Below are 17,501 nucleotides of genomic sequence, written 5' to 3'. Positions count from 1 at the left end.
CACACAACCCTCAAGGGCATCACAGTTGCCATTTCAGTGTATTTTACAGATTGTGATTCCAGCCTTACAAGAGCTTTGAGGATCTCATGGGAACATGTCTGTCCTTTCCATGTACTTTGGTACTTTTGCCCAGGACAACAATTGGATAGAAGTGGACATGGTTAGTAGGCTGTTAAGTTCACCAAGGGGGACAAGCAATTGTAAGTGGCTGTCATTCCTACATCTGGATGATTAGTGTTCATGATGAGGACAAAAGGCAAGGACAGGGTCGCATGTCACAGGATTAAAATAACAGCTTATTGGCTATATTGAAATCAGAAGAAACCTTTATTATGTTGCTAACTACTGCCCCCTAGTGGTGAGGAGTGGCAAACTTGCAGGGAGAACCTGCTTTGGCTCCAAGGTCATAAGCAGGGTCCTGAGCAGTTGTCCTCTGACAGGTGAGGGCAGGAACAGCCTGTCAAGTGCTTCTCCAAGAGGATGGAGGTTTCTGTCTGTGCTTAAAAATGTCAAGTGATGCATGTAGCAATCAGGTCACAAGCATGTGTGAGGTCACTGGAGGTCACGTTTCCACCGTGTCACCACTGTGAGTGAACACAGAATCCCATGATGTCATTTCCCATGGCAGGGAACCTCCAGTCTCTCTCCCTTCCTCTAATACTGCTTGGATGATCCAGAGGCATCTTGAGACTGGGCTGCAGAAATATGCTGGCTAGTGCTGGGGGCTACTGGTGGCAGAGCAGGGTCACAGAGGAAGACGTATCCCACATCCTATCTCCTGGCTGGGGGCTCAACCTCCACTCACCTGTAGGGTAAAGCGACATAAACAAGGGAAGCTCTATCCCAGACCTTGACCTGGGAGAATGCACAACAGCTACCACCTGGACACTCCTACCTGTTGGCTTAGCAGCCAGAGGTGAAGGCGGGAAGCGGGTGGAATTGGTGGAGGACAGTCTGGGTCTGCGCCTTCGGAAAAAGCTCCGGAGAAGACCACACTTGAGAGATTCCACCAGGGTGGTTTTCCCCGATCCCGAGTGGCCAAACAGCTTGAGTTTGATTCTTGGCTGGAGGTTCTGCGTGGGTCGTAGCTGCTGAATGAAGAATCCTCGGTGTGTGTCCTGACACAGAAATAAGAGCCTGTTGTTCGTGGAAAAGGCAAGACCCTGACAGAGTGCAGAGGATGGTTATGGAGGTTCTTAGCCCTAAGTCTGCACATGTTCCTTTTGTGGAGATAGATTTCTTTTTCCACTGAATGTTTTTGAAATTCAGGTAAACATATTAACACAAAAGTCACTGTCTTGAAGTGTACATTAATACATTTTAAATGTTGTACAATCATCAATGGTCTCATTCCAGAGTGCCTTCTTCACCCCAAAAGGAGTCTCCTCCATGGGTGTCCTTGCCAGTCCCCTGTGCTCAGCCCTGTCTAAGCATCTACCTGCTTGCACGGTATTTTGACTCATAAGAAATTGGGTGGAGTACATGTAAAGTGTCAGTTTGGACATAGGATAGGCTCTTGACTAGGAACGGTCTGTTCCCAGGTGTGAAAGGTCTGGTTCCATAATAGCACAGTTGTGGCACAAGAATTCTGGGCCTAGCTTTTGCCTGCAAGTTCTAGTTCCTCTCACAGGAGAGGGGAACCTGCTCTTGTCTGTATGACAGGTCTGATGCGAAGGGGAAAGAACCTGTTCCCATCCATAGGGAGGGCTGCTTTCTTCATGATGCTGTTGGAACCTGAGGAGATGGAGCTTCTTTTGTGTGGAGGTTGACTCCTTTAAGGGACTGGTATGGTACAAGGTGTGGAGAGAGGATGTTTCACAAGGGACAAGTCCACACACAAAGACTTCTCACCTTATTCTTTCTTCAACCTATAGTGAGAAACATTAAGTCTTCCCAACACAGAATCATTCCCAGATTCACTCATTCATTCATCTGCAAACACTTGATCTCCTATGTACTAAGTCCGGTGCTGAGAACTGGAAAATTTAGACTGAGATACACACTCTTGGGGCACTCGGTGAAAATTTGATCTCAAATGTAAATGCTCTCAATGGAATGTTATCAAGGAGCACAGGGTGCCCACGCCACCCACCTCCAAGTCTATGCAGTGGGATATCCTTCATGCCAATGGTTTCATCCTGTCCACATACTTGCCTCACTTCTACCAGGTCCTGCTTGCTGCCTACATATGCTGTTTGGAGCGACTCCATGCAGCCTGAAGTCCCTTCTTCACAGCATCCCAGGAAGGTCCCACCTCATTTAGCTTAGCTTCTACACACCCTCAAAACTTCTCTTGTCTGTCACCTCCTCCTGTAGGCCCAGCACACCCATGGTGCTCTATTGTGACACCAGCTGATTGAAAAACAATGTAGAACTCTATCCTTCCCGACCATAAGCCAACCGAAGGCTAGATATGGTATCCCAGCTCTGACACAGAGAGTGATCAACAAACACTTGCTCTGTGATTGGCATATATGCCAAGAAGGAAACATGCAAAGGCATCTCATTGGGATTACACATCTGGCTGGACCACTTTTTCCACTTCTGAATCCCGAGATGCTCTTTCTTTGTTGACCCATCCAACTCAACACTGCTAGCTTTTTCATGAGTGGTTTACACACTCCTCTGAAGACTCCAATGTTCCCTACCACTACTTTCTATTTCTGTATTGACACCAGTCACTCTCAGCTGGGCTGCGATTCTCACATATTGTGGAGATGCGTTGGCACTGGTGGCTAGTGGTTCCAACAACACGTGCACCAAATACATGCACAGTGAAGAACTCTCTGGACCCCTGTGACTTCTGAGCATCGGACCAGAATTTATATATAGGAAAAATCACCTCAGCTTAGGGCTTAGCTGTGTTTTTGCACATAACCCAGTGGGGCTGGGGAAGCACGTTTTAATATGCCTGTGTTTTCCCAAGATTGCAAATCTCTTGGAAACTGGTGGATAGTCACACAACATCTTTGTATGCATGTATGTGCACATGAGCTATGACTTTCACGGGGAGTTCAGAGAACAACCTAGGGTGTCTGTCATTCCTCACCTTCCAACTGGTTTGTGGAAGGATCCCTTGTGTATGCCAGGCCAGCTGGCTTGTGAGCATCTAGAAATGCTCCTGTCTCCCTTTCCCATCTTGCCATATGAGCACTGGTATTACAGCTGCATACTGACACAATTGGTTTTACATGAGTCCTAGAAATACGAATTTGAGTCCGCATGCTTGCACAGTAAGTGTTTTACCCACTGAGCCATCTACTCGGCCCACACAATAACATTTTTGTTTTGTCTTTAAGCGTTGAGACAGATTGTCTCCTTAGGTATGAAACCTTATGAACAAATTGTTTTAGGTCCACACCAGTCATCATCCAGTTGGTACCTGTAGGAATTACTCTCAGGACCTCCAGACTAGCCAAGCCCTGCCTAACTCACTAAGTGTCCCTGCATTTACATACCATGACACATCATATTTTACTATAAATATTTCTCTTCAGAGTCTGTAATTTTCCAACTAGGAAACTACTGGCCATCTACAAAAATCTGTGTAGATGTTTTATGTAGGGATTTTGGAATATTTCAGAACAGTGAAGGGACATTAGAACATGTATGTTAAGAAAAGCTAGGGCGACAGGTTGGAAGCCATGTCTACTCTTTTCCCTTTCAGACAAAGAAACTGAGGTTCAGAAAACCCAGATCATTTGTCTGAGGACATGGAAAAAAGAATAGAGTTCATCACCACTCTTCTTTCCAGAGACTGTAAAGGAGGTGATGGGTTCCAAAGATATGCCAACTGAAGAGAGAATCTCAAGCTATACACCAAAGGTTTAAGTAATGAAGACCAACCAGGGCTGTTCACAGTTCATCTTACTGGGCAGACACGTTCCCCTGGTGCATTGTCTCAAGAGCTATGTGACTGCAAGGACTCTGATTTTCCATAAGATTTGTAAAGCATCACTACAAGGAAAGTGTGCAAAGTGAGTCAAGGCCCTCCCTCCCTGGCTGGGCTCACAGGAAAAATGGCACACTGTTTCAATACCTCACTTAAATTTTATTTCACAAGAAAATTCATTTATTGCCTGGCTCAGTGTGGAACTATTCTCTGGCATCTCCAGAGCTGCAGAAGGACTTCAATTCTTTCTAGAAATGCTGTCGGTGGATGGCTGGGACTTAATTTGGAGGATTCCACATTCATCTCTGAATCCATGACTAGCTCACAGTCTATTCCCCAAATAATGATCCTTAACAAATCTTGTTTTATCTAAGAAAATGATGTACTGAACCTACAGCTCAGTTTCTGTGATGCCTTCAACCAAATGATTAAGCAAAAGAACATACCTTCTCCACTCAAGTGAGGACCAAGAGACATCAGCCAGGAAAGGGAAGGCTGGGCAGGTGGCCCGTGAGTAAAGCACTTGCCTTGGACATGTGAGAACCTAAGGTGGGATCCCTAACCCCCATGTAGAATGCCCGGCACGTTGGTGTGTGCCCTGTACTCTCAGTGCTGGGGAAGCTCAGCCAGAATGATCCCTGTGCCCACTGACAGCTTAGTAGAGTGGGACTGGTGAGCTTGAGGCTTAGTGTGGCACCTGATTTCAAAGAATAAGGAAGAAAGCAATTGAGGAAGGCACCCAAAATCCACCCCTGGTCCCCACATGCACATATGCACATACTGTAACATGCTTACGCATACACCCATGTATGCACACCACACACATACACAGGGAGGGAAGAGGGACCTCATGTCACCCCTCCTGCCTCTGTATCTAGGGCTGCGCACATGCCCCTATGCACACTTCTCTCTACACCAGGAGATGGTGGCCTTGGCTGAGATGATGTATTCTCTTTCACCCTGGCTTTGGGAACATAAGTCTGTTGACAACTCTCCCCTCATGATGGTAGAGACTACATCAAGAGAAAAGAGAAAGCATAACGCCCTCGCGTCCCCACCATGGAAGAGACCTAACCTTGGCCTAAAGGAAGACACCTTCACCCTCCTCACTGGAAACCTCAGAGAATCTCAACAGAAATAAATTTGATACAGCCCTTCCATGATAAAAATCAATGCAATCTTTGGCTCACTGTGGTTGGTATATTTTCACTCCCTGCCACTAGATGGCAATGTAAGGATGAGTTGAGGGGCCCTGTGGTCTGTTCCCCATCCCAGAGGAATAGCTTCAGGCACTTGTAGACAGTGCTATGAAAACTGATTTATTTTGGAGGGAAGCAATTTCTCCACTATAGTGACTAACTGAAGCTATGAGACTTCCCAGAGGCCATCTGGACACAAACCCAGGCAGTGGTATCATGGGTCTGGGCAAATCCTTGCCAGTGCAGTCTGGGACGAGGCTGAAATGAGGATGTGACCACCATTTCCGAGGAGGGCAGAATTCTGAACTAGAACCTTCTAGGTGCAGGTGAACATGGACTTGCTGGACATGTTACACAGGGTTGTTGGTGAGCTTTAATCTCTCGCTTTAAATAGCTGTGCATGGATGTCAGCCTTCATTTGTTTTCTGGCCCAAGGCTCATAGAGGAGAAGAGCCTACAGAACCCTTGCCGAGCACTAGCACATCCCTGGCCACCAGGGTCTCCCACTACCAGGACTCCCGGCTCCTTCTCCAGAGCCTCACGATGGAGTCTGAGAGACCAGCGGGAACTCTAAATCTGAGGCAGCCTCACACCTACCTGCTCTGCAGACCTGGACCAAACCAACCCCCAACCCAGGTATATAAGCTGCACCTCCCTCTCTGATCCCATCATGCACCACTCCCTGCCTAAGCCAGCAAGTTCAAGCTCTAACCCTAGTCCTGATCACCTTCCTTCCTTGTTTGTTCTCTTGGACATGATCAATTCTACTACCTCAGGCCATTTTCACTTGCTCTTCCCTCGGTCTTCTCTGGTCCTTTCTCTGACTGGCTCCTTTCTGACCTTCAGATAATCCTGATCAGTGAAGTGATGACAGTGAAGTGATGGTGTCTCCACTAGATCACTGCATCTCACTTCATCCTCTCAGTGCCCTGCAAAGCATGTCCACCAGGGGGCAGTAACCTTTCCATAGAGGCTTGAAGGTTCCCGATCATCTCTCCTACTGAATCCCCGCCCTGCATGGGCACTAGTCAGAGACTAGAAGAAATTAACAGGTATGGCTGTGTCCCATATATTTTATTGGCCTGGCATTAGTTTCCAGGTCATTGGTTAAACCCCTGACCTGTCTACCCTGTCTGGCACTGGCCTTACTAGTTCACTGGCTGGGTCTGGCCTCTCGTGTTCACCGAGGTCTTTCCCTGGCACAGCCCAGGTTCTGGCATACAGCAGACAGGCTGTCTTTGAGTGAGTCAGGGCAGCATGGCTCTTAGCAACCCTGCTGCATCTCTGGGTTTCCGCTCTCCCACCCGGCTAAACCTACAGAGGAGGTAAGCTTAGAAGGAGACCATCCATAGTGGGGGGAAGCCAGATGTGAGTGCTGCGAGGAGAAAGGGGAGCATGGCGCCCTGCATGTGGCAGCACACAGTTAGATCACGTGGAAGGGAGCAGTGCACATCCTAATTATGCAAATGAGGTCTACTTCGCTAGTGAATCTTAATGCTGAGTAGCTCCTAGCTTGTCTAATTTTCCAAAATATTCCTGGGTACTTAGGACTAAGAGGAACAGTTTATACTCCTGAGTTGGGAAAACTGAATTAAAATGAGAGTCAATAAAGTGAACAAAGTCCCCAAGCTTCTGTTATATGCATCCCTGTGACACTGCTTTAATATCAGGTAAGAATGGGACTTGTAGATATAGAGTTAGTAAAAATGCACACCATAGCAAACTTTAATGAGGCCTGTTCCATGTCAGCCATGACAAGAGTCCTTCACTGTTTTTAGGTGAAGGCGTGGGTTTGGCTGACCAATACCATAGTCTGTGCAGGTCAGGAGGGCTGAATAGGAATTTACTTTTTGGCACAAGAACACAACAGAATAGAGTAGGGGTGGGGAGATGGCTCAGTGGTTAAAGGCACTTGCTTGGAAAGCTTGTTGGCCCAGGTATGATTCCCCAGAACCTCTGGAAAAGCCCAATGCAAAAAGTGGCACAAGCACCTGGCATTTGTTTGCAGTGGTAAGAGACCCTGGTGCACACATGCATATGCACGCACACACACACATACACATGCACACATATGCAAATAAATAAAACATTTCTTAGAAAAGACTAGAACACACAGGACAACCTCATTGTTTAGAAGTAGCCGCTACCAGCCGGAGGGTAGCTATGGGAGCATCTAGAGTCCCCAAAGCCATGGTTGCTGAGAACATACTTCCATGGGCAAGAGAATGTCTTATCTGTAGGAATTCCTGATTTCTATGGTATAAACAATTCCTACCAAGTGACTACCAGAACCCTAAGTGACATCAGCCAGTTGGTAGGAGATGCGGGTGGTTGGTTCTCAGTTGCAATCAAATATTGCAGCGTCCTCAATACCCAATCACTCCAGGATGAACTGAGCCAGAACAGACTGGTCTTCCTTCCCAGCTGCCCTGGCCTTGTCCTCGGCCCTCTCAGCCACAGCACACTCAGACGCAGCTTCTGTGTGGTACTGAGACCAACACAGCTTCTGCTGTTCTCCTCCATCCTCCACTGGTGAAGTGACAAGGTGCCTTTGGTTCTATTTCCAGTGATGAATCTCCATGGCCTCCCCAGAAAAGCTCCCAGACTATATTCCTGGACATTGCTAACTGATGAGAGTAAAAGCACAAGGGGCACTGCCTTAGCTCACTGGCCCATGTGGAGACCGGATGGAATGGTAAGAAGTGGGGACAGCGAAGGGGGTACCAGGAAATGGGGGGAAGTATTCTTTTGGTTTTCACAATCAAGGAAAGAAGGGAAGCTATGTTAGCTGCCCGCAGAGAACTGACCAAAATATCCTGCAATGACAGGACCTTCCAGCCACCCAAAATGCCAATGGCACCCTGGAGAGAGACACAAATATGAGAAATGACAGACAAGAAAAGAGTACTAAACACTCCTGTGGATTACCATTCACCTTTCCAGAACCCCCCATGGTACTCTGATGATAAACAGTCTTTCTCTCCAAGTGACACAAATGATACTGCAAACACGTCCTGCCTGGCCCTGGGGCAACCACCATCTTCACCCACCAAGGATGCTGCTTGGAGCACTTCTGAAACCATATCTTAGAATTTCATGTTCCTAAATGCTTAATAGTTACTTAGTTTGGGGCTTGTTTTAAAAAATAAAAGAGAGATCTCAACAATGGGGAGATGTGATCTGCAGTACCCTTCTGGACTCTTATTTTCGTGGCTCACCAGGAAGGTGAAATCTAGAGTCATTTAAAGGGTATTGAAGAAAATGAGGGTTATGCTGAACAGGGATTCTAGAAAACCCTGTCAATAACAGGAAACCTGTCCTACTCCACTGAGGGTGATCTGACTTCTACAAGGCAGGGCAGCTCCACAGGGGTTCACAAAATGGCCTTGTCCTGGCTGGAAATGTCCACCGGGGCATCCCTGTGCCCATGGAGAGCAGGAGAAATGTGACCTTAGATGGAGATATCAGCTCTTTGTGGTGGTTTGGATGGAAAATAGACTCATGTGTTTGACTATTTGATTTCCAATTGGAGGTGCTGTTCAGAAAGGCTCTAGGAGGGAGTCTTGCTGAAGGAAGTATGCCACTACAGACAATCCTTGAGGTTCTGTAGTAGCCCTGCGTGCTGTTCTTTCTCTCTCTCCACTGTCTCCCTGAGGAAGTGACAGTGTGACTCAAACTTCCTGCTCCCGCCTTGCTTTCCCCACCACTGTGGGCTTTCTCCCTAGGAACTATAAAATAAATGCTTTCTTCCCTAAATAGCTTTGAATCAGGTATTTTGTCTCAGTAATGAGACAGTAATGGATACACTCTTTGAGACTGTTTTCCTATAGGAGCAGCCCACTCCGCGAACCTCACAGATGTACTAAACAGAACAGCCTGCTGCACGTGCTGATGGTTCAATGGTGAGCTCTCCAGGCTCCCTACCAGTTGCCATGGCTGGCACCTGAATTCCATTTTAAGAGTGCTCTTGGCTACTACCCTGCATTCTGTCTCTCAAATACAGATGAGGGGAACTTCTTCGAGGTGAAGTGCAAGAGAGAGGGGATCCTTGAACCAGAGTCACTAAAATGATCCTTTTTGCCCTTGACATCTCCTATAGAGGGAAAAAAAATTGTGGGCAATGATAAAATAGTAAATATAGTAATATCTCCCTGCAACCTTCTTTTAAAAAGTCAAGGCACTAGGCATGAACATGCCCATCAAAGGAGAGGGGGAAGAAAACCTCAAGCTGTGATGGCTGTAGAAACCCACCTGGCAGTAGATTCAGAATTCTAACCTGGAAAGGTCTGCCCCTGCCTGGGTCGTATGGAAGTTGTACTCACAAGCTTCCTGTTCGTTATACTCTAATTGCAACAACAATCTAAACACAGAGCTGAAAGCAAGTGTGGGCAACAGTTGAGGGAGAAAGACCTTGCAACCTACCAATCCTATTCAATTCCAGCACTGGTCTCCTTTTATGTCTTTTTTTGAGTACTTATTTGTTTTTGGTGTACTTTCACTATAAAATACAACTGGGTTTTAAATAAAAGAAGAGGGCTGGAGAGATTGCTTAGTGGTTAAGGTACCTGCTTGCAAAGCTTAAGGTCCCATTTTTGATTCTCCAGATTCCATGTAAACCAGTCAAACAAAGTGAAGCAGCGTAAAGTCACACACGCCCAGTAGGTGATATACACTTCTGGAGTTTGATTGCTGTGGCCTGACATGCCAATTCTCTCTCTCCTTCTGCCTCTCCTGTTCTCTTTCTCATTAAAAAAAGTTTAAAAAATAAATCAAAGAAGAGACCCCTGGGGGAGGGAACCAGTTAAGAACAGCAGTGTCAAAAAATGCCTATTGCTACCAAAGGAAAGGTATCCCCTGCTGTGGCCCACTGAACTACTGGGGTAATAATTTTTGCATAAGGATAAGATGATACCGTATTTCGATGCTTCCAAGGGCCCCTGCTCTAGAATATTAGCATCTGCAATGGTTGTACTCCAAGGTGAGGAAGAATGTAGCACTATGCTTTCCAGAGCTCCCAGTGCTGAGACGTGCAGGAGCTGAGTGAGGGCCTAGCGAAGCTCTCAGTTGGTTAACATTGATCCTTGGGGACACTAACCAGACCAGGGGCTACAATGGCTTGAAATCCTTCTTTGTGGACTATGCTGAGCATGTCTACATGCCTGGTGAAGAAGGCTTAAGTTAAGGCTGTTCACAAAAGCCCTTTTTCCGGCCCCGTTGAAGCATGATAGAAACCCAGTGGTGAATGGTCAACAATTCTGGAGAAAACCAGACTTCATTTGTCACAATGGACAGATTAACACCACGGAGAAGTAATCTCAAGACAGTCCATACACCTGGACACTATCTATGACCAGATACAGGTTCACTAACTAATATAGCCCAAATCAGAGGTAGCCAACTGGGGTCTGGACTGGGTTTGTTGGACTGACATACTGCTTCAAATAACCGGTAATGAGACATCATATAAATGTTCAGTGTCGACTGCTGGCCAGGTCCAGGAGGCTCCCACCCACCCAGCTGTGTTTTGCTTGTAAACGAAAGATGACTCTACTCTTCTAGTCCTAGTTCTCACTCACACAGAGATAGTCCCCTGTGGTACAACTGGAAATACACTAAGCCAGTCATTTCATAACATGTTTCCTGAATGTCTGGGTAAGCAAGGCTGGGGAGTTCTTACAAGACTCATCTCCCTCGAACCTTCACCGGAAGGGGAGACGCACCCTCCAGGTCGTGGGCCGTCTCCAGTCCATTACTCATCTGCCTGCTGCCCTTAGCCCTGTTCTCAGTGTTCACAGCAGAGGGTTGTGGAAATGAATGATCCATGAGCTCATCTTTTTCCCACCAGGGAAGGGGTTTTAAATATGCAAATATACTTGAACAGTGGGTCTTCCCAGGTCTAAATTCTGCTCAAAGAAAGGCATTACCCCGATCTATGACCTGCCTTCCAGACCAAGACAAGGAAGACAGGGAAGATGTCATGGTTCCCCACAGGCACTTCTGAACTTACATGACAGGAACTTTGTGAGATATCCAGAGCGTATTTTAGACAATATCTTTTTTTTTTAATTTATTATTATTATTTATTTATTTGAGAGTGACAGACACAGAGAGAAAGACAGATAGAGGGAGAGAGAGAATGGGTGCGCCAGGGCTTCCAGCCTCTTGTGCATCTGGCTAACGTGGGACCTGGGGAACCAAGCCTTGAACCGGGGTCCTTAGGCTTCACAGGTAAGCACTTAACCGCTAAGCCATCTCTCCAGCCCTTAGACAATATCTTAACAAATTAACTAAATCACCTTTTACTACTAAAAAGTTGGTTCTATAGAAATTATAACAATTATTACAGGAAATTTGAAATGATGCAATAGTGCTTAAAAAAGAAAAATGCTAATTTCCAATAACAGAATCAAATATACCACTGTGATTTTCTTTCTATTCACTTTTTATTGAAGGGACTAAAATAAGCAAACAACTTATCCTTCTCTTTTCTTTTGTTAAGCCTAGGGATATCCTCAGCAATAAAATCTTATCATTACATTTTCAAAAATACTTCTGGAGAGATAGCTTAATGGTTAAGATGCTTGCCTGCAAAGCCAAAGGACCCAGGTTTGATTTCCCAGTACCCACAGAAAGCCAGATGCACAAGGTGGCACATACATCTGGAGTTCATTTGTAGGCCCTGGCATGCCCTTATCTTTCCCTCTCTCTCTCTACCTTTCTCTCTCCCCTTCTTTCTCATTCTCTTTCAAATAAATAAATTAAGTTAAATAAAATTTAAAAAATATTTCTAAAGCCCAAACACCAGTTTTGTCTCTATGACAATTTACTAGGCACTATTGCTGGTTCTATGATGTTTCTAACATTTCATGGCTTCTGTATGTGCATGCATTTGCCTATGCGCATTTGTATGTGTGTGGGTGCACAGGTGTGTGGGTGAGCTCATGAACTGATGCATGCACGTGGAGGACAGAGGCTGGTCAGGTGTCATCAGTCACTCCACCTTATTTTTTGAGGCAGTCTCTCACTGAACCTAGAGCTCACTGATTCATCTAGAAGAGCTATCCAGTGAGCTTTGTGACTTATCCTGTTTCTGCCTCCCCAGTGCTGGGATTATAGTCATGTGTCACCATGTATGGCATTTGATGTGGGTACTGGGAATATAAACTCAGGTCCTCATGTTTGCATGGCAAGAGCTTTGCCTACTGAGCCATCTATCCAGCTGTGATGGTGGTAATTCTAATTTTTATTATTATAGTTTAAGTAGGACTGCTGTGAACATCTTTGTTCATCAAGTATTTAGCTCCTGGCTTAAAGGGCTTAACTATTTTTAAGTCTCTCAATGCTTACTGCTATGACATGAGCTACAAAATGCACACCTGCATTTACTTATTTCTGTTGTGTTTTTGTGTAACTGATGGCAGTCATATTTGCTAAACCGAAGCTTACATAATAGCTTGGAGTTCAAAACAAGAGAAGGCAAGGCATGTGCCATGTGCTCATTTCCCTTCCACTGTGAGAGGACGATTAGCACCAAGTGGGTGGGAGGAGAGAGACCCGCACAGCAATGGGAAAATCAAGGTCAGCCATGGAAGAAACCCAACAGCATATGAATGTCTGCCAGCTGACATGTGAATGACAGGGCAGGGGCAGATGCTCTTCAACCTGTGCCCAGAGTCCCTGGTTGTTCATCCTCATAGCTTGCAAAGGAAAACACAGAATTTTCACATCAAAACAAGAAAATCTCAGCTTGAAATTCTTACCTTCCGGAGTCTTGCCAGGAGACCTGCCACGTGCTCATGCTGTTCTGACTTAGCAAGGTCCTCAGCAGTCTTTCCATCCTGTTGGAGACAGACAGTGTCTTTTCTTTGCAAAGGAGAACCCGAGGCAGAGGAACACAGCAAGTTTCAAAGTAAATCAGACAGGAAGAGAAACATATTCCTGGGCAGTTTCACAAACTCGGTAGTCCTTATTTTGCTGGTGGCAAAGGAGAGAGACACAGGAGCAAAGCATGCCATGGTGCCCTGTGGTGCAAGAGCAAGACACCTCCTTCGTGGGCTTTCATCCAAACTCATTCTCTGGCTGACTGTGTCCTCTCCTGAGCACCTGTCTCTACGCAGTCAAGAGCATCATTAGACACCAAGTTCTGTTTTAGTAGAAACCCATGTCTTACAGTCCTTGTGTAGATACGTCTGGCCCTCATAGGATCCTCATTAGTGGGGATCACTGTGCACTTGAAGAAAAGGCTTAGAATAGCACACAATTTGATTTCAAGGTTGGTACCGTGGGGACAACCAGGGACCAGAAACCTGGACGTGGGCCTTCAAGTTCAAGTGAGGCTGCAGACCTAAGCCCAGAGAAGACTAGAAAGGGTTACAGTGAGGGACAGATAGATGGCCTGGAAGCAACAGGGAAGACAGAGTGGGAAGACAGGCAGGCAGAGGAGAAGCAGGCACAGGAAGCCAGGAGAATATCCAGGATGGTCAGGGACATGGAGAGCTGGGGAAATGACCAAGAAACAGGATTGAGAGCCACTGATCCCTGGGTGACCAGACTCACAAAACAGTGAAAGGAAAAGATGTTACAAAAGTCAGAGGTAGGGGGCTGGAAAGATAGCTCAGTGGTTAAGGAGCTTACCCACAAACCCTGACAACCCGTGTTTGATTCCCCAGTACCCACATAAAGCCAAGTGCATAAACTGGCATATGTATCTGGAGTTTGTAGCACCTAGAGGCCCTGGCATGCTCATTCTCTCAGCCTGGTATGATAGAGGATTACTATGAGTTCAAGGCCAGTCTGAGGCTATGTAGTACATTCCAAGTCAGCCAGGGCTAGAGTGAGACCCTACCTCAAAAAAGCAAAAAGAACGGCAACAAAAAACTCAGGGGTGGGGTGAGGAGAGAGCCAGCAGAGCATCAGCATTTCCTGTGCTGTTTCCTGATCTGCCCACATGCCAGGGGTCCCTCCTGCTTGAAAAAAGGAAAGAGAGAAGTCAGAAGGGAAGAGATGGGGAGGCATCACCAAGCCAGGCTACTGGGGTTCCTGGGTGGCTCAAAGAGTTGTTTCTTGAACTAAACAGATCTAGAAGGTTTTATAATTCATCATGCTTTACATCAGCTCATATGCTTTATTTTAAACCTATGTTTTGCTTTATCATAAAAGTTTGGAAAGAAAGAGCTACCTGGTGGTGAGTCATGTGGCCATGGGGAATGTAGGAGGGACCTACGGCTGAGGACACAAATCCTGATTGGCCTTATCCTGGCTGAGAACGGAATGGAATAAGTGTGACAGCAGAGGGCGCTGTGGGGCTGAGGTTTATTTGGATGTCAGTTGGCTCAGGTAAGAGGAGAGGAAGGCACTGGCCTGTGTAGAGTCGTCAGGCAGAACAGCAGCCCCCACCAAGTCTGAAATGTCCAAACACACGTGGGACGCTGAAAACTTGGCATAGATAAATGAATAGAAAGATCTCAATAAATTTCAAAATATTCAAGTTGAAAGGTATTTTTTCGTATTTTTTGCTAAATAAAACAAACTACTAAAATGTATTACTCTGATTCTTTTTTTTAATGCAGCTGCTAGAAAATGGAAAGGGACAGGTGGTCGAGGCTTTGTCTGTTGTCCTTGAAGCTCAGTGCTGTGTCCAGATGGTCTTTTCCATCCTCCACAGCCACCAGCCACCTGCTCAAGGAGGAAGAGCCCCATCCTCCTCGGCCAGGAAGCTGGGTGTCCTCACGCTTGTCCACTCATGAAAGGCACTCAGTGCGCAGTGGCATCACCATCCTTGTAACTCCTAACAGGACACCGGTGTGAGAGGTCAGGCATGGCCACCCCGACCCATAACCACAGAGCTGCGGAGAGAGCAGGATCGCTGGCCAGACAGTCTAACCAAAAGGTACGGAACTCTAGGTTCAGTGAAGGAATGTCTCAGGGAAAGAGAGGGGAAGAGCAATGAAGAAGGACCTCGGAATGTGTGCACATGGGGTGCATGCATCTAAACATGTATGTACATACAACACACATACACACACCCCAAACTTAAAATAAAATGCATATTAATACCGCATCACAGAGTAACTAAACTGTGGGCTAAGACATGGTTGGGGGCTGGGGAGATGGCTCAGTGGTTAAGACTGCATGCATCTCAAGCACAAGGGCCTTTCGGGGCAGAGACATCCAAGTTCAACTCAGCCAGAACCCATGTAAAAATCCAGGCATGGCCACACACATCTGTAACCCCAGTCCATAGGGATGAGGACTGGAGAATCGCTGTGGATTGCTGACGGATAGCAGCTCAGGGTCAAGGATAAAACCCATCTCAAGGTAATATGCACAGGAACAATTACCAAAGGACACCCAATGCTCTCCTTTGGCTTCTGCAACCACGTGCAAACACACATGCCTACAACCACACATCACACACACTCTATACACATACATGCACACAAAAACAACAAAAAGACACAGCACGGTGAGCTAATAATGGTACCACAGGTCTAACAGGTCCTTACATAGCAGGGTGGTGTCTTCTGTATGGAATGTGGGTTTGAGGAGCTAAGTAGGTGCCCTAAGAAGGGGACCCATCCATGCAGTGTATTGGTAATGCGCGAGCCTGCAGAGAGTCTAACAGCACAGAACAGATCTGTCACTCCTGGGGAGGGAATAGCGTTACAAAAGCCTAACCCAAAGCAGAGTCAGGGAGGATAGTTCCTACCTACAGGTCAGCAGGCATATCCTATAGAGATGTCAGTGTGCTTTGAGCTCTGTGGGCCAAATAATCTGGGTTGTAACTACTTGCTTCTGACACTGTACCATGTAAAACCAGAGACAACAGATAAATGAATTGGCGTGGCTATTCCAATAAAACTTTATTTAGAAAAAAAAAGGGCAGCTAGCTGGATTTGGCTCTGTCGGTCAGTTTGTTAAGCCCTTTAACATCTTTAGGAAATGAGGCTCTGTTTTCTGACTCAGCATCCTGAGGTGAGCTGCCACATCTACATACCATTTGCTCTCTTTCAAGAATCACCAACTATCAGTAAAGCTCTTATCTGTGACTGTCAGGACTTTCCTACACAAGGGTTGGGCAGCGAACCCACTGTTGGGCCAGCAAGTACTCAAATAATAGCACGTCACAGTAACAACACAGCTACCTCATTACTGCAGTAGCCAAACTATTGCCTGTGGTATTTCATGAAATGAAAGCCCAAAGGTTTCTTCTGCTGGGAGAGATAAGACCTGAAAAGGGGAGTGGGAGGAGAAAGGAATGGAATCAATCTTACTTAAAACTATTTTGCAAACCTACTAGCGAAGGTGGGCTCTTCAAATAGTAGAGTGAAGCACTTTGCCTCATGGTGGCCTGGCACTCTCCACCCAAGCCACTGAGGGGCTTCTAGCTTCCATTACAGGGCACTGGGCATCCTCTGCACTGGGGCCAATTGACAGTGTTTATGACAGAGAAAAATATACATCCTATCCAAATCTAAGAGGCACTGTTGTGTAACACTGAAAACAAAAAGGCCAGTGAGAACCCAGCACAGCAGGGCTGGTGCATGGAGAAGAGGATGAAACATTAACTAGGTATTAACTGGGTCTGTGTGGGCAAATGTTTATATAACCGCCGCGGAGGAGTTAAAGCTTAATAGCAGCTTGTCTGTTTGAGAATGCTGTTGCCAAGCACTATCTTTCTCCTCATGCCCTTGAGGCACTAGAAGTTTCCATAGCTCTCTGCATCCAAAAACCCACTCGATTGACTGTGTACTCACCGAGGTCAGAGCCTCCACATTGGCTCCCATCAGGCAGAGGTAGCGCACCACATCCAGGATTCCATTGTTGGCAGCAAGGTGTAGAGGAGTCCGACCATACTGGGGAGAGGGAAAGCACAGCAAAACAGAGTTCTCATGACTGTGGCTTGTGAAACCCTTTGGTTCACATTTCAGCTGTTGAGAAAGACATTTTAGGAAGCACATTCCAAGAGACAGCATTATGTAAGGGGCCTGTGGTCCATCAGAAAGTGAGAGGAGTCATTGTCTCCCACTGAGGCAGGCCAGCCAGTCAGAACATCTTTTCCAGTACTTTGCAGTTCAAAGAGTAGCTTCAAAAGCTTGTCATAGATAATTAAATTAAGTTTCTGGCTAGGCTTGAAGAGAGGGAGGCAAGGGCCAGAGAGTCCAGTAGTATATCAGAACCACAGTTCAAATTGTACAGCAAAGGAGAACGAGGTGGAAGGACAGCGATTTGAGGGCACTATAATGCTGTGACATTTTTAGGACATGCCCACTGGGGTTGTCACAGTTACGGTTCTCCAACTGTGTGCCATAGCCCCTCTGAGTACTGTAGTTAACCCAGAGGGGTCCTGAGGATTATCTTTGGGTTTTGAAGGGTACCAGGTAGATGTTAGGTCAGGTTGGTGTCATCAG

At 46.3% G+C, this 17,501-nt stretch overlaps 1 protein-coding gene across 5 annotated transcripts in view; it reads right to left on the bottom strand.

Annotated features, from left to right (window-relative positions):
* Dapk1 (death associated protein kinase 1) overlaps positions 1-17,501 on the bottom strand; it is a 203,698-nt gene that overhangs the window by 14,900 nt on the left and 171,297 nt on the right. For all 5 annotated transcript variants that reach the window (XM_045142872.1, XM_045142871.1, XM_004672345.3 and 2 more), the window contains exons 18-20: positions 16,848-16,946; positions 12,852-12,929; positions 896-1,118 (exon numbers count right to left, since the gene is read on the bottom strand). In XM_045142872.1, coding sequence (XP_044998807.1) covers positions 896-1,118; positions 12,852-12,929; positions 16,848-16,946 — 400 coding nt within the window. The remainder of the gene's footprint in view (positions 1-895; positions 1,119-12,851; positions 12,930-16,847; positions 16,947-17,501) is intronic.

This window comes from Jaculus jaculus, chromosome 2, assembly GCF_020740685.1.
Source record: "Jaculus jaculus isolate mJacJac1 chromosome 2, mJacJac1.mat.Y.cur, whole genome shotgun sequence".
Taxonomy (NCBI): Eukaryota; Metazoa; Chordata; class Mammalia; order Rodentia; family Dipodidae; genus Jaculus; species Jaculus jaculus.
Note: the sequence above shows the minus strand (reverse complement) of the source record. Positions and strands in the feature narration are given on the sequence as shown.